This window comes from Felis catus, chromosome X (assembly GCF_018350175.1).
Source record: "Felis catus isolate Fca126 chromosome X, F.catus_Fca126_mat1.0, whole genome shotgun sequence".
Classification (NCBI taxonomy): Eukaryota; Metazoa; Chordata; class Mammalia; order Carnivora; family Felidae; genus Felis; species Felis catus.
In genome coordinates, this window is record NC_058386.1 from 35833342 (window position 1) to 35859557 (window position 26216).

Sequence of the window (26216 nt, forward strand, 5' to 3'; positions counted from 1 at the left end):
CTGAGGACTGATGGAGGGGAGGTGAGTGAGGGGACGGGCTAAATGGGTGATGGGTACTAAGGAGGCCACTTGTTGGGATGAGCACTGGGTGTCATATGTAAGAGATGAATCACTATATTCTACTCCTGAAATCATTATTACACTATATGTTAACTAAGCCGGATTTAAATAACATTTTTAAAGAAAAAAGTTTGGCAATTCCTGCTCTAAAGCATGAAAGTGTTCAACAAGTCTTCCCAAGATTACCATCGTCAGTTTAACTGAAATAATTCACTTCCACATTGTCAGGTCTCTTCTTCTTCTTCTACTTTTTATATCCTCAGTTGTTTCACTCATAAACATGTTTTTTTTTCTTTTAAAAAATTTTTTAGTTTTAATTGTGGTAGAAGTCTCCACTTCATTCATAGTAATTTACAGAGGGAAGGAGTCTTACAAAAAGTAAAACTTTAAAATAGAGCGAAATCATTAACGTCGTGGTGTATCCCCTTAAAGGGATGCCAATCCTTGGCCAAAGCCTTTCTTGGAAATGTAAAAATGCAGGTTCTGTTACCTCCCTTTCCTCTCATGTTTGGGGATCATGCTGGATATCACAACTGCATATTCTTGAAAGACACTAATTATATGTAGGTCTATTCCTTACTCCATGTGACAGAGTAAAAATTGGGTTTAATAGTCTTTCAGGTCTGCTTTTCGAAAGGAACCCAGGTTTATTAGTGTGTAAGCAGTATGTATGGCTTCACCAACTCAAAAATAAGCACCCCATCATCAACTAACTACCACAAAGAGATAATGCTCCTACTAAGAGGTATACAAGTTAAGATGTTAATTTTCAAAAGATGTCTTTTTTTTTTTTTAACTTGGAAGAATTTACTTTCCATTTCCATAAAGAACAGAATGCCCACAATTTGGAATCAGAAAGACGAAATAATGTGTTTTACAGGTACACCATGAGATGCTATGATTTCAACCCCATCCCTCCCCAAATGAACAAGATCACAGCTATTCTGGTTTTCTTAATGGAATCCACATAGCTGTAAGCAAGGCATTTTAGAAATTAGTCTTTCATATACTCAAAATTGTTCCAAAAAATTACCTCCAACCGAAGTCCTACGAATGGCATATTTGTATCACACATGGCAACAAAGTGAGCTAGAACTTTATTGAAGGCACACATTTCTCCTGATCGTTTGGTTTTCTTAGGTTCTACTGGACACAGATCATCAGACAGCTAGAATTTAAGTGAAGAACACAAGTAGGCAAAAAAAAAAAAAAAAAAAAATACAGGTGATGCAATTAGTTAAGACAGTTAAAATGACTATAGCTCAAGATTAATCAACAAATGTTATTCATTCAACAAATATTTACTGAGCAAATATTTTGATGTAAATACTGGAAATTTAAGTAACTACTGTGTATTTAGCAAACTTTCTGGTGGAAATGGTGTATAATTAATTATTAATTAAAAGACAGGCATTTTCAAGAAAACATAGACAATTGTTATTTAAGCCTTATTGCCACCCAATCTCTTAAAAACCGTATCTAATTCTTATTTTTGAAACCCTATCTAGTTATCTCCCATATTAAAAATGGTTGAAGAATGCAACGAAGTTAAAACACACAAATTCTGTGCTCATTTCTGTATGTGATCATACCTTGCGCTTGGTGCCGGTTTTAGGTGGTTTCCCAGATTTTGTGCGAAAAACCAGCTCCTGGACGTTTTCCTTGAACTGCTGCAGCAAGAGCGCCATCACAGGGGCATCCTCACGCTCCGCAGCGTTCACAGACATGAAGTAGTACTTGTATGACAGCTGTGTGGGCTTATTGGGGACCTCCAACATCTCCACAACCTAAAAAGGCCCAAATCAGAAATGAGACTCAGAGAATTAAGTGTGGTAGATTTGCCACCTTACAGCAAGTAGGGCTCAGAACTGTGAATCTAACATAGATGGTTTTTCTTCTTTAAACAAGGACAAATCAATCAGGATACTCAACAAAAAAGGGATTCCTGCTAAATATATATACTTTGTTTTCTAAAAAAAATAGAGCAGAAACACTGTATGCTTAAGTCTAGCAGGTATGCTAGATTTTCTAGGATGGGATCTATTGATTGATTTTTTAAAGCTTGAGAGAGAACAAGAGCGGGGGAGGGGCAGAGAGAGAGGGAGAGAGAGAATCCCAAGCAGGCTCTGTGCCTACAGCATGTGGGGCTGGATCCCAAGAACCGTGAGTTCATGACCTGAACCGAAGTGCATAGCTGGGCACTTCACAAACTAAGCAATCCAGGTGGCCCTAGCATGGTATCTATTTTAAATTGCCCCGTTGCCCTTAACCATCAAAACATCTTAAGAATTCCACTGTTATAGCAGAGAAAAATGACAACTAACTCTTACAACTGGAAGCATATAAAAATAAACCCTGATTTTCAACTAAAAAATAGGTCACAGTGAGGATAAAGACCACCACCACCACCAATAGTCAACATGGAGGGGCGCCTGGGTGGCTCAGTGGGTTAAGCGTATGACTTCGGCTCAGGTCATGATCTCATGGTCTGTGAGTCTGAGCCCTGCATGGGGCTCTGTGCTGACAGCTCAGAGCCTGGAGCCTGCTTCAGATTCTGTGACTCCCCCTCTCTTTGCACCTCTCCTGCTCACACTGTGTCTCTCTCTCTCAAAAATAAACAAACATTAAAAAAAAAGTCAACACTGATATAAAGCTTACTATATGCCAGGTACTGTCCTGATATTGGACAAATGTTAACACATTCAATCTTCCTAATAACTCTGTAGAGAAGGGATTATTATCTTCATTTTTCTGATGGAAAAACTGAGGTGCAAAATAGTTTGGTTACTTGCCCAAGGTCTCAGAGCTGAGAAGTGATGGACTCATGTTCTGATGCCAGTTTGGCTCCAGAGACCTTGCTCTTAACCACTATCCCAGCTTACTATTTTCAATGTCTACCTAAAATTTAAGAAAAGTCCCCTAAATACTTTAGGGAGAGAAAGAAATGCCATTGGACCATTGCTCTGACCAACACATACTTGCCTGTCTCTCTTCTCACCTCCCTTCTCTGCCTCTCCCCCTGCCTCCCCACACACTCTCTTCAGGAAATTCTTAGGCTAACACCTAATATCACACTAATGAATCTGAGGAAATAGAAGAATTAAAAGTAAAATGGATGCTTCACCAAAGAAGATAAAGGGATGGCAAATAAAACACATGAAAAGATATTTGATATCATCAGTCATCAGGACAACATAAATTAAGATGACAATAAAATACCACTACACATCTATCAGAATGGCTAAAATTTTTTTTAGCCAAGGGCTGGCAAGAATGCAGAGCATCTAGAACTCTCTTGTATTGCCAACAGATATGCAAAATGGCCCGGCAATTTGCAAAAACAGTTTGGCAGTTTTTTATAAAGCTGAACATACACTGATCATATAACTTAACCCACCAATCCCACTAGTTAATTTATCCAAAAGAAGTGAAAACTTAAGATCACAAAGAAACCTATATACAAACCTATATAGCAGCTTTATAATTGCCCCAATTAAACAAACCATCCATACCATGGAATACTACTCCAATTAAAGGAATATTTGTTTTTATTTTTTAAAGTTTACTTATTTATTTTGAGAGAGAGACAGACAGAAGGAGGAGAGAGAATCCCAAGCAGGCTCCACGCTGTCAGTGCAGAGCCCGACACGGGGTTCAAAGTCATGAACTGCGAGATGATGACCTGAGCTGAAACCAAGAGTTGGATGCTTAACCAACTGAGCCACCCAGGCACCCCAATTAAAGGAACAAACTATAACACCACCACAGTATGGGTGGAAATTAAAGGCATTATGCTGAGTGAAAGAAACTAGATTGATGGGCAAACCCATAAAGACAGAAAACAGGGGGCGCCTGGGTGGTTCAGTCGGTTAAGCGTCCAACTTCGGCTCAGGTCACGATCTTGCAGTCTGTGGGTTTGAGCCCCGCGTCGGGCTCTGTGCTGACAGCTCGGAGCCTGGAGCCTGTTTCAGATGCTGTGTCTCCCTCTTTCTCTGACCCTCCACTGTTCATGCTCTCTGTCTCAAAAATAAATATTTAAAAAAATTAAAAAAAAAAAAAGAAAACAGGTCAGTGGTCACCAGCTGAAAGTGGGAGGAGGGTTTAATTATAGAGATGCAGCACTAGGGCATTTTGGGGGTAATGGATCTGTGTTTTGCTGAGATGGGGATTACAACAGTGTATGCATTTATTCCAACTCAAACACAAAAAGTCTAAATTTTTCCTGTATGTAAATTACATCTTAATAAAGCTGACAAAAGTAAAATGACAGAAAGACATTTAAAGGTAGCAAGCCTTGGGGCGCCTGGGTGGCTCAGTCGGTTAAGCATCTGACTTCGGCTCAGGTCATGATCTCACGGTTCATGAGTTCGAGCCCCGCATGGGGCTCTGTGCTGACAGCTCGGAGCCTGGAGCCTGCTTCAGATTCTGTGTCTCCCTCTCTCTCTGCCCGCCCCCCCCCCGCCCCCCGCTCACATTCTGTCCCTCTCTCTCTCTCTCTCTCTCAAAAATAAACATTAAAAAAAATATTTAAAGGTAGCAAGACTTTCCTCTGTACTTCTTAATGTCCGTGGTCATTTCCATTTCTATGAATGTATCACCCCTACGTGAGAAATAAGAAGGATGAAGAGAATGTACATTCAGTTTTGGTCTAAACCATGTGAAACAACTTCCTGCTTTTCAATAAGTTGTTAGTCACTGAAACTAACATTTGGCTTCTGGTGATACTAAATAAGATCAGAAATACTAAAACCATTTTGTCCGTGGCTGTGTATAAGGATCTTTGTGTGTTCATGGGTTTGATTATTATGCATATATTCTGAATATCATTTTATATGTAGACTAGGCAGCTCACCAAGAGCGGAAACAACAATCCTTTGTCATGTATCAAATCTAGTTCTACAGCTGGGGTTTTAAATTCAGAAAAAAGTGAAATTCACATCACTGACAGACTTACTGCTCTGCTCTACATAAATAACACTAACTTAAGATATGTCAGGGTACACATGGCACTTTTTTTTAAAGATACTATCTTTTTTTAAATTTTACTTATTTGTTTAATTTTTTTATGTTTATTTATTTTTGAGAGAGACAGAGCACAAGCAGGGGAGGAGCAGAGAAAGAGCAGGGGAGAGGAAGAGAGAGAGCCTGACGCAGGGCTCAAACTCACAAACCATGAGATCATGACCTGAGCTGAAGTCGGACACTTAACTGACTGAGCCACCCCAGATGCGCCTTAAGATAATATCTTTTAAAAGTACAGCTCAAGGGACGCCTGGGTGGCGCAGTCGGTTAAGCGTCCGACTTCAGCCAGGTCACGATCTCGCGGTCCGTGAGTTCGAGCCCCGCGTCGGGCTCTGGGCTGATGGCTCAGAGCCTGGAGCCTGTTTCCGATTCTGTGTCTCCCTCTCTCTCTGCCCCTCCCCCGTTCATGCTCTGTCTCTCTGTCCCAAAAATAAATAAACGTTGAAAAAAAAAAAAAAAAGTACAGCTCAAGACCTTAAAAAACTCACTCCTACGGGCGCCAGGGTGGCTCAGTCGGTTAAGTGTCTGACTTTGGCTCAGGTCATGGTCTCCTGGCTCGTGGACTCAAGCCCTACGTCAGGCTCTGTGCGGACAGTTCAGAGCCTGGAGCCTGCTTTGGATTCTGTGTCTCCATCTCTCTCTTCCTCTTCCTCCCTCTCTGTCTGCCCCTCCCCCACTCACTGTGTCTTTCTCTCTCAAATATAAACATCAAAAAAATAAAATAAAATTCAATCCTATTGCCTTCAACCAACAATCTTGAATTAAGTTTTTCAAACATCTTATATTCTTTGCCAAAAATATCTACTCGGTATAAACAGAAATTTCTATAAGCAGGGAAATATATTTAGGGTGAGTTCATATTTCAAATTCTTGCAAATTTTAACCAATTCAAAGATCTCAAAGAAACTAGAAGACACACAGAAAGAGTGAAAAAAGAACGAGAAAGGATCTTACCATGCCCTGAAAGGTACATACATCAAAAGGATGAGAATATAAAGCTACTTCACTTCAGCCAGCCCATATTTTAAAAAGCTGCATTATGCAAGTTAACATTTGATTAAAACCAATCAAGTTTCTCTGACACCAAAAGATCTCCAAACATTCACAGTAGTTGCTTTCAAAATTCTTCTTATATAGAGATGCTTCATCCAAAGCAGAAACTAGGCCTCACTACAGGAAAGATCCAAGAGTGAGGGATAGAGGCACACCTGTATTTCCCAACCCTGCCTGATCATCGTACCATTTCTTACACACATGATTTTCCTCTCTCCCCTATCCCTACTTCCTAGGTTGAAAATCACTAAACTTAAATATCCAATAAAATATATTTGTAAATTAAGTTAAGCAATAAATCATTTGAGATACTAAGAGAATGAACTGAATTCGATCACCCAAATCACCCCTTTTCATACTTACAATGTAGTACTGTGGAAGACGGGTAAGTTTAATGAACAGCTTATTCTTAGAAAGGTTTCCAATAGGATGGGTTGAGTAATTGGACAGCTGCAATGTTTCACTGGTTAATGTAGGCAAATGTTTTATAGATTGTTTGCAACGCTGTTGTCCAAGCCAAAACCTTAATTGAAAGAAAATAATTTACGTCACAAAATCATAGATTCTTCTGTGTGCAACTGATTTGTAAATTGATTACTGAAGACCACTAAAAAATAACAATCTGAAACTTAACTGCTAGTAAAAAGACACATAACCATACCGATGAATCATTTCTCCAGTTTTACATTGGTCTGTTAGTTCTAGTTCTTTTTCTTTGTTTTTAGAGACAGAGTGACAGTGGGGGACAGGGGCAGAGGGAGAGAAAGAGAATCTCAGGTAGGCTTCACACTCACCACAGAGCCCGATGCAGGGCTTGATCCCACGACTCTGGGATCATGACCAGAACCAAAATCAAGAATCAGATGCTCAACTGACTGAGTCACTCAAGCGCCCCTGTTAGTTCTAGCTCTAGTTTAAGGAATTGAAACTGCAATGTGAATGATTTTGATTAGTTATAAGGAAGAATTAACTAGTATTAAGGCTGGGACACTGTAGAAGTTTATTACAGAGGAGGACAGATTTCCTAGGGTTTATTAAGACAGCAATAACTAACCTCAACATCTTTCATAAAATGCCTTTAGTGTTTATAAAACAAAGAGAAAATAATAAATAGGTATAAAGGTGCCTAATTTTTCTTAAAAAATTTTTTTCAATGTTTATTTTTGAGAGAGCGTGTGCACGTGTGCAAGCTGGGTACCGGCAGACAGAGACAGAGACACAAAATCTGAAGCAAGATCCAGGCTCTGAGCCGTCAGCACAGAGCTCAAGGCGGGACTTGATCCCACGAACCGTGATGACATGACCTGAACCGACTGAGCCACCCAGGTGCCTCAAAGGTGCCTACTTTTTTTAGTATCACTGGAGATATACAGTCCTAGTTGTTATACTGTGTATGTGTAAAGTGATGGGTATATAGAGCGGGTGCCAGGAAGGTATTAATTACCTTCTTTCCCTCCTCTCTCTCAGTTCAGCCACCAGATTTCAGTTTGAAGCTTTTTATAATATTCCTCTCACTTATTTCATTAGCTGTCCTTGAGGCTAGACACTGTGTGTGTATGTGTGTATATAAGATACGAGAAAAAGAGGTAAAATGACTGGTTCACAAACTTTCACTGATTCACAATGAAGTAACTACAGAAAATAAGAATACGAATTTAGAAACTTTTTACAGCAATGTAACAATTATCACAACATCCCAGCTCACGATCAGTAGGCTCACCTTGTTGAACAGGGTACAGACCCGTCCGGGTGCTGCTGCACTGGTGTGGTGAGCTGCGTGTGGCACCGACCCTGTGCTAGTCACATGCAGTAAAACCTAACATAACACGTTTGAAGGCTAGTTTGTCGACTATTACCCAAAAATGTAGAAGGTCTAGAAACCTGTTTTTTTCCCCACTGAAAAAACAAATTTAACTGCAACATCACAGAATCAATTGCTAGAACTGGCCACAAATGAAGAAATGAAGAAAAATTTTGAAAATACAACCATACTTGCTTCATTTTAAGGTAGAAGTTAAAAATGAATATTCTGAACTTGCTAAAACTGCTTTCAAATCTCTACTTCCAGTCCCATCAACAAGTGAGACTGTGAGACTGGTATCCCTATTATGTATGTTTTTAAAAGAAAAACAGAAAAAGATACACATTATCTCCTGTGATGAGCATCATCATCAATCCAACCTAGATAAGTTACAACAAGCAAGAAACAAGCTCATCTGTCACCTTAAAAATTCTAAACACAATGTAAATTCTAAATATATATAAACATGTATTCATACGAATTGTAAACACAACATACTCTTTTCAAAGCACACACGAATGGCCATTTTACTCAACCTTTTGTCTTATTACGATTTCATGGGACAAAAAAATCTGAGCGTAAGAGTGAATGTTCCACATTAACTGCCTGTGTACACTTCCAATGAAAAACGTGTAGAGATTTTTTTCATTTTTATACTGTTTGTTCTGATTGTATTTGTTGAGATGCAATTCTGTCTGTTGATCCTTACAGTAAAAAAATTGGGGCTTTTATTTTTTAAGTTTGTTTATTTATTTTGAGAGAGAGACAGAGACAGCAAGCAGGGGAGGGGCAGAAAGAGAGGGAGAAAGGGAATCCCAAGCAGGCTCCGTGGTGTCAGTGCAGGCTTGATCCCACAAACCGTTGAGATCATGACCTGAGCCAAAATCAAGAATCAGATGCTCAACCTACTGAGCCACCCAGGCGCCCTGGGGCTTATATTTTATACATGTTTTTTCATTTCCTTTTTCTACAATTTGTTTTCATTGCATATGACAAGAAAGGTGATCACATGAACAGATGCTCAGAATCATTTGTCATTAGAAAACTGTAAACTAAAACCACAATGCAATACCTCATCACACTTACCAGGATGGCTATAGTCAAAAACGGTAACAAGCTTCGGCAAGGACTCAGGGAAATGGAAACCCTCAAATATTGCTGATGTGATTTTAAAATGGCATAGCTACTCTGGAAACTAGTTTGGCAGTTTCTTTAATAAGCTAAACATAAATTTACTGTATGACCCAGCAATTCTACTCTTAGTGGAATGAAAATGTTAAGTTCGCATACAGACTTAGACATGACTATTCACAGCAGCATTACTCATAACAGGCAAAAAGTGAAACAACCCACATGCCCATCAATTTAGGAATGGATAAACAATGTGGTATATATCCATATAACAGAATATTATTCAGCCACAAAAAGGAATTAAGCATCGATAACTGCCACAACATGGATGAACCTCAAAACATTATGCTAAGTGAAAGAAGCCAGTCACAAAAGACCACATACTTTATGATTCCCTTTCTACAAAATGTCCACACACACAAAAAAAATCTATAAAAGCAGAAAGTAGATTCATAGTTGCCAGGGGTTGAAGTTGGGAATGAGGTTTACCTGTAAATGAACACCTGCTTGAGGTGGTGAAAATGTTCCAAATGTTCTAAAAATGGATTGTGATTATGGTTAAACTCAGTAAATTTACTGCAAGTCATTGAATTATACACTTAAAATGGGTGAATTTTACGGTATGTAAATTATACCTCAATAAAGTTATTTCAAAAAATTAATGTCCCATGACAGATTAACAGATTAGCAATAAGCTGGTCATTCACCAAAGATCATTTGAGAAGCATGATTACAAGTGATAACCAGGGGACCTTTCTTATAAATTATGTGTTTAAGTACAGAGACACATTTGATAAGTTTAAGGCTTTGGGGACTTGGCCTTCTGGTTTTAGGTTATATCTCCTCTCGCTGGAACTGCCAGGTAAACCACCTCAAGTTATGCAAGCTGTGAATTATTGAGCATTTAAGTATTTGAACCTTATTTGTTTAGCCAGAATGCACAACAATGCACCAAAAAATGCCAAAGCGCTAAAAATTTTAGAATTTGTTATTAGAGTATTCCTTACTCAGAGTAAGGAGTATCACTTTTCATACACAGTTAAACTAAACAGCTATTCAAAAGGAGGCTCATATAATATCACCAATCTGGTTGGCATTAAAAATCACATCTTGTTAATGAAAACACTACTTGATTATAGTGAAGCGTTCAAATATTTATACAACTCAAACTAGCAAAAGGAGAAGGGGTAGGCTAGATCACAAAGAACACTCTAGCCCTCTCCCCTTCTCCATTTGACAGTTTGGGTTTTGACCTCCGCAATTTATTTTTATCCCTTGGAATTTTATTAATTTTAAAAGCGAGTTTGTTAGAGTTGCCATAATGGCACCTCTGTGTACCAGGGTGGCAATGAAACCTCACAGAATTGTCTTTAGCTCCATTTTCAATTTTATTTAGTTTGACAGTATGAAGCATTCAAAGGACTTTGAGACAATATTGAATGACAGTATTAGAGAAGCAGAAACAACTATTCTGAAGGGTCAGCTGGTAGATTCATACCATGAAGATTATCCTGGGTAAGAACAAATAAGACTATTGCAGAGAACACTAGAGTCAATAAAATCCATTGTGTAAGTGATTTGCAGAGTGCTTTTCCAGGAGGAAACATGGCGACGAGTGAAAGTTGAGTGTCATGCCCTTCATACCTGTATTTGCCCTACAGGGGAACTGGATACAAAACATTGCCATCTTGGGCCTATTCCAAGACAATTTCGATTCCAAGTACCAAAAGGTGCTCAAGTTTCATGTCATAAACATTAAGGACAGTGACTGATCAAGAGTAATGATGGAGAAGAAAATATATCGTGTCAAAATAACTTTCCATTTTTAGTCTTGAGCTAAATAAATAGGCTTACTTAAGTTGTTGAATCCAAGGAATAATTCGTTTCATATCATCGTTCACAGACTTCTCCATGTCATCCAGCGTGGCCTGGTCTATAGAATATAGCACTTCATTAATTCGTTGCTTACACGAGACACAAAATATTTAGGTAGCCCAGAACTTAAATGAAAATGATTGTTTTAGGCAAAAATTAGTGTTATTTTTGAGTCAGAGAAAAACTAAACTAAATGCATCATTAGGCATAAATTAACCTAATTTGTTTTCTCTCTTTAACATTTAGGGAGAGTTATAGTTAAGACAACTGATTAATAGCAAATGTACATTAGCAGGAAGAACAAGTAACAAATACATGAACTCATTATCTGCCTGCATTTCAATTCCCAAACCCTAGGCCTAGTTAATTAATATTTTTAACTTGCATGTATTTCTAACTCATAGTATTACCAAACTTAGAACCTTAGAAATGTAAAAACTGTAAAACTCCACTAAAATATTTATTTATTCAACACAAATGGTTTCTGGCATAAGCAAGAGCTGTTGGTTGAAGTTCAGCTTCCTAAATGTCACTTAGAATTTTTAATGACACCGAAAAAATGCTAATAATAGCACGTTTTGAACAAAAGCAAAATATACAATGATTTCAGTTCAAGAAAAAAAGTATAAGAAAATTAGTGCAGCATTGCCATGGTTTAATTGTACCCCCCAAAATTCGTATGTCGAAGCCCTCACTCCTAATGTGATGATGGTATTTAGAGATGGGGTCTTTGGGAGGTAATCAGGTTTAGATGAGGTCATGAGGGTGGCACTGTCTTGATGGGATTAGTGCCCTTATAAGAAGAGTCACCAGAGAGCTTGCTCTCCTCTTCTGCCGTGATGACAGGGAGAAGGCCTGGGCCTATGAGCCAGGAACAGAACCCTCACCATAATCTGACCATGCCGGCAACCGGATTTTATGCTTCCAAACTCTAATACTATGATAAAATAAATTTCTTTCTTTTTAACAACCTACTCTGTGGTCCTTTGTTATGGCAGCCTCAGCTAAAATAAGCATATATCCCCTAAAACAAGAATGACTGCCAACAGGTAACTTTTTTTGGCTTCTCTCAGTTTTACATGGTCATCTTCTTTATCTATGAGTGTGTACTGTGTAAACAGTCAAGAAAACAGTTAAGTAAAAAAAATTCTGAAGAATGAACAACAGCTGCCTTGTGGTTCGAAACCAGTTAAACGGTAATTCATAAGTGTGTCACTAATAAGCCATCATAAAGGCGATGTGATTCAAAGTAATGAAGCCAGTTTTCCATGAACGGTTCATAGAAAAAGCTATCTTTTTTTTCTTAAGTTTATTTATTTTTTAGTAATCTCTACACCCAATGTGTGGGGCTCAAACTCATGACCCCGAGATCAAGAGTCAAATGCTCCTCTGACTGAGCCAGCCAGGCTCCCTGAAAAACTTACCTTTACAACTATATGAGCAGAAAATCATTTATTTTCGCTAATCTAGCTTAATATTAATTTCAAATGGTAAATGTGCTAATATATTCAAGAACACTGTTCCATTAGCAATACAAAAACACTACGTTCCAAGTAGTTCATCATTTCAGAACACCAACTTGGTAACAGAACATGGTAAATCAAACTTTAATTTTGACTGTGTTTAACTCAGAAATATAAACATCCTTTCCTTCAGGATTCTGTACCCTAAGTCATCTTTTAGATGTTTATACTGTCATTCGTATATGTTCTTTAGCCATTAGAATCCCTTGTAGTCATTTCCATGTCACCTGACTATTAGTGGTAAAACAGTTCATCTAAAAACCATCAGCCATCACCATTATTACTTCTACATAAGAGAAACAACATAAATGTACTTCATACTGGGAAATTTAACTTCTGGAAAGAGAAAATCCCAGGCAGGGTTAAAATTGGCCCCAAGGAATGGACATCAGCCAGAGTCATTCCTTCCACATCTACTTTCTGTACTGCTGATACCACCCCTTCCCAATACCTAATGGCAGAAAAATTTTGTTTTGCTTTTGTCAAAATATTTTTCCTTACACTGAGTGACCATGTCATTGGGTAACTTACCAAGTCCATAAAGCATCAATTGAAACATTCCAGAATGCAAATCTACAAAAATGTGTAGACACTCCGAGTTACCGCAGGGCTCCAAGATGGGAACGACAAGAGCTGGAAGTGCAGTCTCTATGGAAGCTGAACAGTTAAGAATGAAAAAGTGTATTTCTATCTGAATATTTTCCAAAGATCATTTCTCAGTGTGTAGAAACAAACCAACTATCAAACAATCCTGAATATTAGAGGAAAAACATGATTTTGCAAAACTGGACTGGTACTACTATGTCAATTAGTAGCTCAAAAGGAAGAATGTATTCCTCAGGGTGACTTGAAACGAACATACCCATCTCAACCGCTACAGCAAAAAAAATCTCAGGATTCCTTCAAAAAAAGGTTAAAATAGCTAGTGAAAATATTAACTTCATCAGTGAGCCGAGTTCTAGTTTTACTTTTCACTCAGTAATTACTAATAAGTTAGTTTTTAAGGACTTCCTTTTTGATATAGTGGGAAGAAAATGTTTTGGTAAACAGAATAAATTTCATCAACGGCCTAAATATTTTCAATGTCATTCCTCACAAAGAGAGGTTTTCTGGCAATTAGGGCCCATGTGTTTAAGAAAAACACTTGAAAACCATTAAACATTATTGTTTATATAGGAAAAACATTTTTTTCACGTTACTTCTATACCTCATTTTCAAGTCACAGATGAAATAAGAACATAAGCAATTGTTACACACAAAGTCCCAAGACTGCCAATATACTCGTTCTCAAGTTTCACACTATTTCCACCTGGCCCAATTAACTCTTCCCTTAATCCCACAAGCTGGCATAACGAAATCCAGTAAAGGAGCAGAGCATTCATTGAAATCAAACCCCGTGCTGATCAGGTGGAGAAGCTCTAAAGAAATATGCTCTTCTAGTTACCATGGTCCTCTAATGCTACAGCACAGAAGAAAAGGCAGGCAGTGAGGAGAGTGGTTACATAGGCCCAGCCTTTCACCAGGTGTGACTTCTCTGTGCTACTTTGTTAAACAAGAACAGTAACATCTTCCTATCCATGCCTTGGGTCCTTAGGAGGAAGAAATGACAAGTTTGAAAAGGTGCCTTAAAAAGCAAAGTGCTCAACAATGTACATTCTCTATACCCCTTTCATGAATCAAAGAAACAAGCCAAACCCTCTCATCAGGAATCTGCACAATAATGAAAATGGGCAGAGTTACCACTGGTGCTATCTATACAAAGAAATTATCAAACGAGTTAATAAAGCAAAGAGAGCTGCAGGAGACATATTTAATCAGATGAAAACAAACTGCTTTCCAGTCCATCTACTACATTTGTGAAGAACTGTTGAACATACAGGGCCAGCAGAGCTCTCACCTAAAACACACACACACACACATATACATACACACACACGAAAGAACAAATAGGTACAAACAGAAATTCCTCTTACAATATCTTATAACTCAGAGCAGGAGGACAAATTAGTTCAAATGATGTTTTGCTGAATTTACCAGGTTAATATAATAAATAGTGCTTACAGATCTGAAGCAGGGTTGCTAGGTTTCCACACCTATCTGGACGGTTAATAATTCCCAATGGAGAAGGAATGTATTCTTAGTGTAGTAATGGTGTAAAACTAATTCTGACAATTGGGATAACAATGATCATTCCAATCTAATTATCAAAATTGAGTATTCTTGAAAAGACAGGGCATTAGAGAAGAATATAGAAAGCACAGTCCAAAAGATAAAATATACTTTGATGTATCTCTAATGACTGCCAATGTCCACATTTTTCTTTGCAAAAAATAAAATATATAAGGCCCTAAGCATTTAAAGGCAACTGGCTTGAAGGTATCAAAAATGGCAAAACTTAAAACATAGAAGGGAGAGTTAAAGGTTGTGCAAGATGACAGGATGGTACACTGCTCTTTCCTGAAACAGAAATATATATACATCTCCTCTTTGATTTCTCCCTATTTACCAAGGACAAAATGAGGAATGGACCAATACATAGTAATGTAAAGTGTGAAGACTAAAGAGAAGCAACTAAAGCCCAGGTAGGAATAGCTGCGTGTGGTTCTCAGCTTCTGAACTGCCCTGGATACCTTGATTCTGGCTCTGACAGAGCACAACACAAGGGAGACTCCCCTGGCTTTCAAAGAGACAGGAATGCTGCAAGCGAGGCCACCTGGGGCAAGTGACCTGAACTGCCTTGCACTGCCTTTTTTGACCTTCTCTCCAAAGTTCTGCCTACTCTCCCTTGAGACATTCCCACCCCCATGAAACCACATGCTGCCATCTAGACCATCCAAACCTGCTATCTGTACATTCCCCTAGCCCTCCCTTGAAATGCTCCATTGTCCAAGCTACTCACTTCCTTGGCTTATTCAAGGGAGGAGCTGGAAGAAAAGCCAGGTGATTAAGGGTGATTGCACAAAGGGATTCCAAGAACAGCCCTAGGTCCCAGTAAAGGATTTGACTAAAGCATGCTTTCCCATCACAAAAGGGATCAAGTAAGACTACACGAAGAATACAAATGCATGAACATGAATTTTAAAAACAAGCTAAAGCATAGGTAATAAAATGCTGGGTCAGCAGGTTCTTTCCTATAATGGCCCTCATATCCACAACCGTTCTGATTAAAGCAGGTCTGAGGGGCCCAACCCCACACACAAGCACCGACCTCTCCTCCAAAACACAGTCTCCAAAGCACCCTTCTCTCACACCCGGAATTCCACAGACACCTAGAACTAGAAAACCGATGCTGGAGCACACTCCCACTAGAGTCAGAGATCTAGGAAGGGCCTGGACTAACATCCTTGAGTTACAGATGAGAATGGAGTCCAAAGAATGCTACTTGTTCAAGAGCATGCAACTCAACTCACACTTTCTGGCTGCCCAACCAGTGAGATCTCTACAAAACGGTGCTAAAGAAAAATCTTTGCAACTTACATTAACAAGACACAAAAGTACGTTTCTTATGTAAACACCTGGTCACTCTATTTTTCAAAGTAATTTATCTCCTGGGCAACCATACTGGGTTCTTACTTACTTAAAACAAACTAAACCTTGTTTACAGATGATACTAAATTAAACCAGAGCTTATCAAAATATCAAAAGATCACAAACCCTGATTTTCTACAATCCCAACAAATGAATTTTAGAATTTTACTATTTTGAAAAATCAGAAATAAAAAAAAAATTGGTACCTAATAGGGTTCTTTACAAACGAAAGGTATATTTCAACAGGGTGCCAAGACAACTAAATGGGAAAACTTTATTTTTTCACCAAATGTTACTGGAATGACTGTGTATCCCCCTACAAAAGAATGCAGTTGGACCACCACCTCATACCACATGCAAACATTAACTCAAAAAGTAATCTAAATGTAAGAGCTAAAACTACTCAACAGAAGATGTTTAAGAATCATTAGGTAGATTCAAATCAAAACCACAAAGAAATACCAGTTCACACCCACCAGAACGGCTAAAAACAAAAAGGACAGTAACAGGTCTTGGTAAATATTCAAAGAAACTGGAACCCTCAAACACTACTGGTAGTGAGATTAAGAGGTGGTGTTAAACATGTAAAAAGGTAAAACAGAGTTACCATATGACCCAGCCCTTCCACTACTGGGTACATGGCCAGGAGAAATGAAAACAAGTCCACACAAAAACCTGAACAAGAACGTTCATAGCAGTGTTATTCATCATAGGGGGGGAAAAAAGTGGAAGGAACCCCATCAACGACGAATGGATACATAAAACGTGGTATATCCATGCAATGGATTATTTGACAATAAAAACGAAGTACCAAAGCATGCTTTAATATACACAAACCTCAAAAACGTTATGCTACCAACAATATGCAGAAGACCACACATTATATGATTTCATTTATCTGAAATGTCCAGAACAGGCAATTCTATAGAGACAGAAGGTAGATTAGTGGTTGCCAAGAGCTGAGGGGAGGGATGAATAGGGGAGTGACTGCTAATGGATACGGAGTTTCTTTGGGGGATGATGAAAATGTTCTAAAATTAGACTGTGGAGATAGTTGTACAACTTGAGTATGTTAAAGAAAAAAACCACTGAATGAGTGAATTGTATGCAAATTATACCTCAAAACTATTACTAAAAAAGAACAAAACAGGAGGGTGGTTATGTGTGCTTTCTAACCCCAATGAAAGTTTTCGTTTTTTTTTTTTTTTTTGAAAGTTTTGATTATACTTCCTAATCAGAAAATTTAGGTCTGTATTTATAACATCTTTGCTTGAGGGATTAAAGTGGGGGCAGGGGGATGAGGACTTCCATGTACCTTATAATTAAATTAAAATCATCAAGACTCAATAAATCTAATGTTAAGCCCTGTTGGGGCTAGTGAACATGCCCCCTCAAAATAGATTAAAACACTACATTCATTCATCCGATGTCTAGCATACTTTGTATTTAAGGCCTGCACTTGTTTAGTTAAGCTGTTTCCACTTAGTCTTTAGTCTGTCTCAGACCCTCTTTCACACCTCTGTTCTTTCACTTTCTTTGAATGACTATGTATTCTGAATACAAATTTATTTTCCTGTCTGTCCTCTCTTCAGGCAGTATTTTTAGCTAATTCGTCAAAGTGGTACCGAAGAAGCTGCGTTTTTAAGTATAATGGATTGAGCTGGGCTCTGTGACGGTGCAACACAGTACTTTTAGCTACCACAGTTATTGAAGACATCATTTTTGCGGCACTTCACATACATCATTTCACTTAATTAAAGGCTGTTCACTGTGGGCATAAGGTCATCACAACCAAAAACTGAGGTAGGGATAGTGTATGCTCATGATAATACTGTGAAACTATTACTAGAATGAAAGCACTTACTTTCTAAATGATTGTCCCCCGAAGCTCTAAACGTACTAAGTGAACTTAGAAGATTTTTCGCTATGAGTGTATATGTGTTTCTTATTTGAGGCCTGCTCATGTATTAACAACTAAATAAAAATCTTTAAAAAGACAAAGGATAAATTCTGCTTCACTCAAAGAGACATATTTTATAAATAACATCATAAGTATCTGCAAAGCTACCTTATTCTTAGAAGATGACCTAAAAGAAATGATTCATATTAAAATGTTAAAATAACTTCCATTTCAATAGGAAAAAAAGTTTTAAGGAGGTTCAATATGCATACCCTTAAAAAATAAGGCCAAACAAAATCATTAAAAAGAGCATTAGAGAAAAATTTGGACAAGCTTGGTAGATCACAAGTTAAAATGCAGAAATGCCCAACTCCACGACAAAACCAGGAAAAAAGTCTAATTAAGAAAGACGTTTCATAAAATAAAAGTGGATACTAATGCAAACAAAAGAAAGGTGGAAATGCCAGTTTAAAAGAACCTACAGTTTTCGTTGGCATTGAAGCCTCTCAGAATGGCCTTCAGCTCCTGGAGCTTCTGATGAGCTCGTGCATGGACGCTGTCAATCAGGAGCTTTTCTATTGATAAGTGATCAATCTGCATAAATAAGAACAGAATCATATGTGCAATTTAAACATTTTCACTTTAAAAGTCTGAGAGTAGATTACTGTGGCTTAAGATAGTTCCTTTTAGAATCACACTGACTGTTAACCAGTAGAAGAAAGCAAACTTAAAAAAGATAAACTTAGATGGTATTGGGAGCTTAAAGACTATAGCTAACATTTTGGCAATGACAAATCAAGATAGGTTATGTACTGGTTATCAGTGATTAAATGTCAGACCTTAAAAATAAAATGGTGATATGACCTAAATTTTAAAATGTGAAAGAACATCTTACGAATTATACATAACGTTATTTAAAAAAACAAATGTGGGGCACCTGGGTGGCTCAGTCGTTTAAGCATCCAACTCTTGATTTCGGCTCAGGTCACGATCTCATGGTTCCTGAGATTGCGCTGATAGTGCAGAGGCCACTTGGGATTCTCTCTCTCTCTCTCTGTCTCTCTCTCCCTCCCTCCCTCCCTCCCTCCCCCTCTCCCTCTCTCTCTGCCCCTCCCCCACTTGCATGCGTGTACTCTCTCTCAAAATAAATAAACATTAAAAAAACCCACAAATGCAAAAGCATAACATTCACATAAAACAAGTTTAATAAAGGGTTTTAGGAACAATCAGGTATTTTATCTTTTTATTTTAATATTCATTTCTTTTTGAGACAGAGACAGTTGAGAGAGACAGACAGAGTATGAGCAGGGGAGGGGCAGAGAGAGAGGGAGACACAGAATCCAAAGCAGGCTCCAGGCTGTCAGCTGTCAGCACAGAGCCCCATGTGGGGCTCGAACTCACGAACCGTGAGGTCATGACCCCAGCCGAAGTCGGCGCTCAACCGACTGAGCCACTCAGGCGCCCCCTTTATTATTTTTTACATAGGCTCCATGCCTGGTGTGGAGTCCAACACGGGGCCTGTGCTCATGACCCTGAAATCAAGACCCGAACTGAGATCAAGAATAGGACACTTAACTGAATGAGCCACCCAGGTGCCCCACCATGTATTTTAAAGAATGTGTTAAAAGTTTAAGAATAAAGTGTAAGTTATATACATTCATTTAATCAAACCAATATTAAAATATATTGAGATCTCTTACCTTCATGGCTCTTTCTACTAACTTAGAATCAGAAGCTGGCAAAGGAGGATCATGAAAAATCTGTAAAGGCTTAGAGACATCATTTTCATCAATTTTAATTGTAACTTTGTGAACAGATGCCGTCCCTGTTTTTCTCCCAAGAACCTGTTGACTAAAGAGAAAAGAAATACTAATGATTTTTTTCAACACAGCCTGTTAATTTTTGGAATAAAACAGAAACAATCTATTGTATGCCTTAGCCAGAGCCTAGAACATGATAGGCCCTCAATGTTTGTGGAGGGAATAATTTAATATTGAGAAGACAGCTATTCTGTAATCCAACGCAGTATTTGATTTACATCCTTTTTAAAAAAAACAGACACAATTTAAAAACAAAACACACGTGGGGTGGCTGGGTGGTTCAGTCAGTTAAGCTTCTGACTTCGGCTCAGGTCATGATCTCATGGTTTGTGAGTTTGAGCCCCACATTGGGCTCTGTGCTGTCAGTTCACAGCCTGGAGCCTGCTTGGATCTGTGTCTCCCTCTCTCTCTCTCTGCCCCTCCCCCGCTCATGCTCTGTCTCTCTTGCTCTCAAAAATAAACATTAAAAAATTTTTTTAATAAATAAAAAATAAAAACACATGCACACAAAGAAATCTGAAAACAAAACAATCTGTCTTCTACATGGTGTCTATTTATCTCTAATTCCTTTACAGAAAATGAAAATCAAGCAAAATTCAAACAGGGAATTGAGGATTATAAACAGCCTAATACTGATTTTCCCCAAAACTCTCCCTCAAAAAAGACATTAAGAGGCACAGTTCAAAATATAAAATTGTGATAAGCAAACATGTTTTAAATTTTTTTTTTTCAACGTTTATTTATTTTTGGGACAGAGAGAGACAGAGCATGAATGGGGGAGGGCCAGAGAGAGAGGGAGACACAGAATCGGAAACAGGCTCCAGGCTCTGAGCCATCAGCCCAGAGCCTGACGCGGGGCTCGAACTCACGGACCGCGAGATCGTGACCTGGCTGAAGTCGGACGCTTAACCGACTGCGCCACCCAGGCGCCCCAGCAAACATGTTTTAAAAACATACCCAACAATCTTAATGGTCTTTCAGCAATCTGGTATAAGGCCACAGTAATCTAACTTTTTGAGAATAGCAAGTCTTAGTACAAACAGATGTCTACATATTTAAAACATGCCATGTTCTAAGAAAGGAGTCAATTACAGATGTCTTATGTGGTTTATATGATACCATGGGACTTTACTATATAAAATCATGTTGCTAGAGGTACATAGCTATTGGTCTATAGTAAATCAGATATAGGAAAGAAAAAGAGAAACATAAAGGATATTTACAGTCACAGCATGAACTTGCCAGAATCAATTTCACTTACTTCCAAACTGAGAGGGAGAGGCACTTGCCAGCATGGTACCTTTCCACCTGTACAAGGTCTCCCCACCGCTCTCGGATTAACATTAGAGTTTGGGAATGTAGCACTTCTAACTGAAGCGACAAGCAGAATGAATCTGATGGGGTTTGTTAAGCAAATTTAATAAATAACTACAAGGGCCAGTGAACTACAAGCAAACTTCATTTAACAAAAGCTCTATTCCCCAAAAGCTGGCTATGAAGGAAATTTCTGGAATTCTATTTCTTCGATGACATATACTAAAAGGTGTGATCAACTGTGGCACAATTTTAGAAAAAGGTTTTATATTTCATTTTGAACCGACATAAACAAACTATAAGGCCCAGGTTGCCTGCGAATTCATCATGGTTTAGAGAATATGAGTAGAACAAATGGCACTATTTTCTCCCCTCTAGATTTCTTACTCATTTTTGTTTTACCAACAGTAAAATTTAAAACTTGGTCTATTATAGATGTATCACTATTCTCCACACTCACCAGTTCCCCAGCCCCATTTCTACTCCAAAAAAGGAAAGTTCAGGATAGGGGGTAAATGGAAATATGGGGAGGACAGGGACACACGAATCCCTTACAAATACAGGTCTCAAATTTGAAAAGGATACGTAGGCAGTTGTACATGTCCTGAAGAGGTTTTTCATCAGCAAAGAGTCTAGACTGCACCAGCTGATGGATAAAGTTGATTTGCATACTATGAACCAAGGCTCGCCCATCTTCCATTGGCAGGAGAAAAAAAGGCGGTAAACCAGAAAAGTGTATAGATCATATCATAGTACCAACTAAGGAAGAGTACACCGACTAACAATAAATTAAACAAACAAACAAAAAAAGAACTGAAATTATCCATGGAAATCAGAGAACATTATACTTGAGAAACACTAAAATCTCCATGGAAAGTAAGTATGATTATCACAACATCTACTTCAAATTACAGAATAAACTGCCAAACATTTAGTACTCTGTAAGAATGTTTCAATAATATAAAAACACCAAACATCTGAATTAATATTTATGATTTAAATCAGTATTTATGATTTACCTCCCGTTTCCTTATCCTCAACTAGAATTTCGAGCTTGAGAAGACGCCATGGTACATCCGGATCATCTCCCATCACGGTCAAGGTGGCTTCAAATTCTCCCTCAACTCGAAACTTCACCCGGCCATTTGCTTTTAAAAGATGAAGAAGAAGAAGAAGAAGAAGAAGAAGAAGTCGTCGTCTACTTTGCTAGCAAATAACCAGCTTCCCGCTAGCCTAGAACATTCAATTTTGCTTACAAGAAATTTTAAATAGCTTGAAAGTTCTTTCAGAAGTGTCCAAAGAACTCAGTAGTTCCTGCATAAGCAATAGCCAAAGGCAGTGAACACTTCTAACATCAACTGACAATTTTCTCTTGAGGTATAACTCTGGGGCTTCATCTCTCCTCCAGCCCCAGGTGATCTCCCTGTTCCCAGCTTCACATACCACCATTTTATCTCCAGGTACTAAAATTTTATCCCTTGGTACTAAAGAGAAACGATCGGTTGACAAGTCACAGATGTGAACACTACCTGAATTGCAGACCAAACCCTCAAAATGAGAGTTCTTTGAATGAAACCCCAAAAGCTGTTTGAAAAAAATTCTAACAAGTCAATTCTTAAAAAAGATTAACTTCCGGTACATACCAACTGTAAGATTGGCTAACTGAGGAGGGAGATCTGTGGTCACAAGCCTATGTCTAAGAATCTGATTGAGCTGGTGAAGTGTGGCTTGTTTCTCAATCTTGGTAATTGGGTCTGGAGGAATAATTTTATCCTACAAAAAAAATTCAGTGATTTTATAACCATGTACAAAGAGACACAACTCTTACCTGCACCTGTCTTAACATAATATTTTCTCACTTTGCCCAAGAGGATCTTAACACTCATTTCTTAAGTCGACATCCAGTAATAGTGATATGCCCCTTAACTATGGTGCATCAGAGTGCCACCCAGCTGAGACAGTAATGCAACATGATCTTCTTCACGCTCTATTTATGAAATCAAGTTCATGTCATTAGATGACTTTCACCACTTCTTAAAAGTATAAAATAAAATAGCACCACATCAGTAAACTATTACTGCACTACTTAAAAAAAAAAAAAGCTTCCAAAAAGCAACTAGCATACCGTATTTTCACATATGAAATAGATGTAAGTTAATTTACACCTGTTTACCGCTCCCCCCCCCCCCCCCCCCCCCAATTTATCTGTTTTGATAGCTATTCACATTTTGGCCTCAATGTATTCCAAAAAAACACAATTCTAATTATGGAGAAAAAAGTGAATCACATGAAATCTTTTAAAATACAGAACAGGGGCACCTGGGTGGCTCAGTCAGTTAAACATCCAACTCTTGATTTCGGCTCAGGTCATGATCTCATGGTTTGTGAATTTGAGCCCCGCCTTGGGCTCTGCGTGGACAGCTTGGAGCCTACTTGGGATTCTCTCTCTTTACCTCTCCCCCATTCTCTCCCACTCTCTCAAAAATGATTAAATAAACTCAAAAATGTATATATAGAACAGACAATTTAATAACACAGTAGACTCCAATGCCAAAGCCTTTAACTTCTAAGAGCAGGAGTGGCGAGCAGTGCACTTACCCTAATGCAGGTGGGCAGTCGTGGGTAAGATCCAGTAGTCAGTACATCAATGGCATATGGGATGGCAAAACTAGGCAGGCGTGCATGCACTAGGGCATCTCTAGCTAATGAGGCCAGGCGATCAGCAGTGTCCACGAACAGAATGGCTTGCTGATCTAAAAAGCTTGAAATCATCTTTAAAGCAAAGGGTAAATGTATTAAACTTCATTGAGAGCTAGCTACTTTGCACTTCAAATATCATTTATTCATTCCAAAGTAAACTCTGAGGGACATTAATATAAGTTTCCCACATTTCAAAATATTTCCTCAAAAAATTTTCCAGTAATGTGAAGAAATATTTAATACGTTTATATTTAACATTAAAAACAATAACTTCCTATCGCTTTAAGTAAAACGTTTTCCAATTTGTTTCTCCATCCTTAACATTACACATACATATCAGAAGTTAGGAAAAACAGAACAAAATGCTTTTTCCTCTTACAGATTTCTAGAGTTGGCTGGTAATGAAGTAGTTAAAAGCATGGCCTCTTGGACCCAAACTGCCTTGGTCTCAATTTTAACTCTGCAACTTACTATCCCTGTAACCTTAGGCAAGTTACTTAACCTCTCTGTACCTCAGGTTTTTCAACTGTAGAATAATGATTTCCAACCTTACAAGGTTGTTCTGAGGAGCAAGAGTTATTGCACACAAAACCTTAAGAACAGTGCCTAGAACACATAAAATACTCCATAAATGCTGTTATAAGACATCTAGGCCATCTTCATGCCCCAAACAGAAATCCTTTCCATCAGTTCTCTATTGAATGCGTTTCTGAATAGTAGAGCTCATCATGGAGCTGCAAACTCCTTCCTTGAAACTTTTCTATTCTGGAGAAGTAATGTCTCCCATGTCCTTCCAACATGGGGAAGCCCACCCTATCTTCAAAGCTAAACATTCCAAGTCACTTCAATTTAGTCTTTACATCTCCAAATTTCTATCTCACCACCCTTGTTCTGCTGCCTTGGAAAGGCTCCAATTTATCAGTGGCTAACTTAAAACATGGTATCCAGAATTAATACCACATCACACCCACAATTAATACTAGCACACAATGCCCTACATTTATTTTCTCAGTATTTCCATACTCATTTTATTATCTGATCTTCACAACTCCAGGAAACAGACAAAATCAGATAATTCCTATCACTTTAGAGATGAGAAAATTGAGACTCAGGTTAAGACAGGGGCACCTGGGTGGCTCAGTCAGTTAAGTGGCCAACTCTTGATTTGGGCTCATGTCATGATCTCACAGTTCGTCAGATCGAGACTCGAGTGAGGTAGCAGATTCATACAATTCAACTATAAAAAGGAATGAAGTACTATGACATGAATGAACCTTGGAAACATTATGCTAAATTAAACAAGCCAGTCACACAAGACTCCATCATGGTGCCATTTATATGAAATGTTCAGAATAGGCAAATCTATAGACAGCAGATTAGTGGCTGCTTAGGGCTGGGATGGGGGGCACTTGGGGTGACAGTGAAAGGGTACATGTTTTCTTTTTGAGATGATGAAAATATTCTACAATTGACTGTGATGGTTGCACATATCTGAATACACTAAAAACCATTGAATTAGACACTTTAATGGGTGGATTGTATGGTATGTGAATTATGTCTCAATAAAACTGTTTCTCAAAAAGCTCTAGGAATAGGATTATTTTCTCTTTTTCTTAAATAAAACATTATCCAGACTGTTTCACCATTAGAATTCTACAAACTATGTACTTACACACTCAGCTACACACATAATATGTCTGGTATGGCTAAAGATCATTATCTATTAAGAACCTCAAATGAAACTAGTTAAATAATCATTAGGTTGAGAACAGAAGAGTTAAAACATGAATAATCTTCTAATTCTTCAGTTGATAGACCTTACACCTGACATAAACACATCTGGGTCTACATTCACAAAATACCAAAACTTTACAGACGTTCAATATGAGACTTCATTCAGAATGTGATTTATTTGAACAGCCAACTCAAGAAACTAATAGAAGAATACTCTACTTTCAATTAATGAAAGATGAATTACAATATGGCTCAATATTAAAACCAAGAGTTTTGGATTTTCCCTGACACTATGTTACTGAACTCAGTAGTATTAAACAGGTAACTGAAATACCTATGATATAATTAGGAATTTAACACCAGATTTGAAAAATTGAACACTTGGATTTGATTTACTTCAGTGACACCTAACTTTTCACTGCAAGTTTGAACATCTTTAAGAAAAGATTGCTCCAAATTAATTATTGAGAAGAAACCCCAGGCTTTTCAGAAACAGTATACCATGCTACCTCATTTCAGCCAAAACAGATTTACTACATTTGGTGTCCAAATTTCCAGAACAATGAGTTGTAAAACTTTCTGATAAATAAGCTTGGAATGAGTCTGTTTGTTAATATTTATAATCAAAACCATTATTTGTATGATGCTTTACGGTGTACAAAAGACCCTCTGAATATAAACTTTAACTTCCCTATCATACCAACAGACAACCGATGAATAAAAGAATGTTTTCCCCCATAAGGAAAATGTATGGT

The 26216-nt window shown here is 38.1% G+C and overlaps 1 protein-coding gene and 1 long non-coding RNA gene across 4 annotated transcripts in view; one reads left to right on the forward strand and one right to left on the reverse strand.

The window, feature by feature from the left end:
- Nucleotides 1-23167, forward strand: part of LOC111558753 — a 58979-nt gene extending 35812 nt beyond the window's left edge. Inside the window, exon 3 of the long non-coding RNA XR_002739889.2 lies at nt 22072-23167. This is a non-coding gene — a long non-coding RNA (uncharacterized LOC111558753). The remainder of the gene's footprint in view (nt 1-22071) is intronic.
- The window catches only part of MED14 (mediator complex subunit 14), a 65919-nt gene that overhangs the window by 30325 nt on the left and 9378 nt on the right, over nt 1-26216 (reverse strand). For all 3 annotated transcript variants that reach the window (XM_023249311.2, XM_023249312.2, XM_023249310.2), the window contains exons 4-15: nt 23626-23799; nt 22671-22800; nt 22047-22175; nt 21613-21720; nt 20975-21107; nt 19594-19744; nt 18376-18487; nt 12997-13122; nt 10922-11000; nt 6499-6658; nt 1653-1847; nt 1094-1228 (exon numbers count right to left, since the gene is read on the reverse strand). In XM_023249311.2, the coding sequence (XP_023105079.1) occupies nt 1094-1228; nt 1653-1847; nt 6499-6658; nt 10922-11000; nt 12997-13122; nt 18376-18487; nt 19594-19744; nt 20975-21107; nt 21613-21720; nt 22047-22175; nt 22671-22800; nt 23626-23799 (1632 nt within the window). The remainder of the gene's footprint in view (nt 1-1093; nt 1229-1652; nt 1848-6498; nt 6659-10921; nt 11001-12996; nt 13123-18375; nt 18488-19593; nt 19745-20974; nt 21108-21612; nt 21721-22046; nt 22176-22670; nt 22801-23625; nt 23800-26216) is intronic.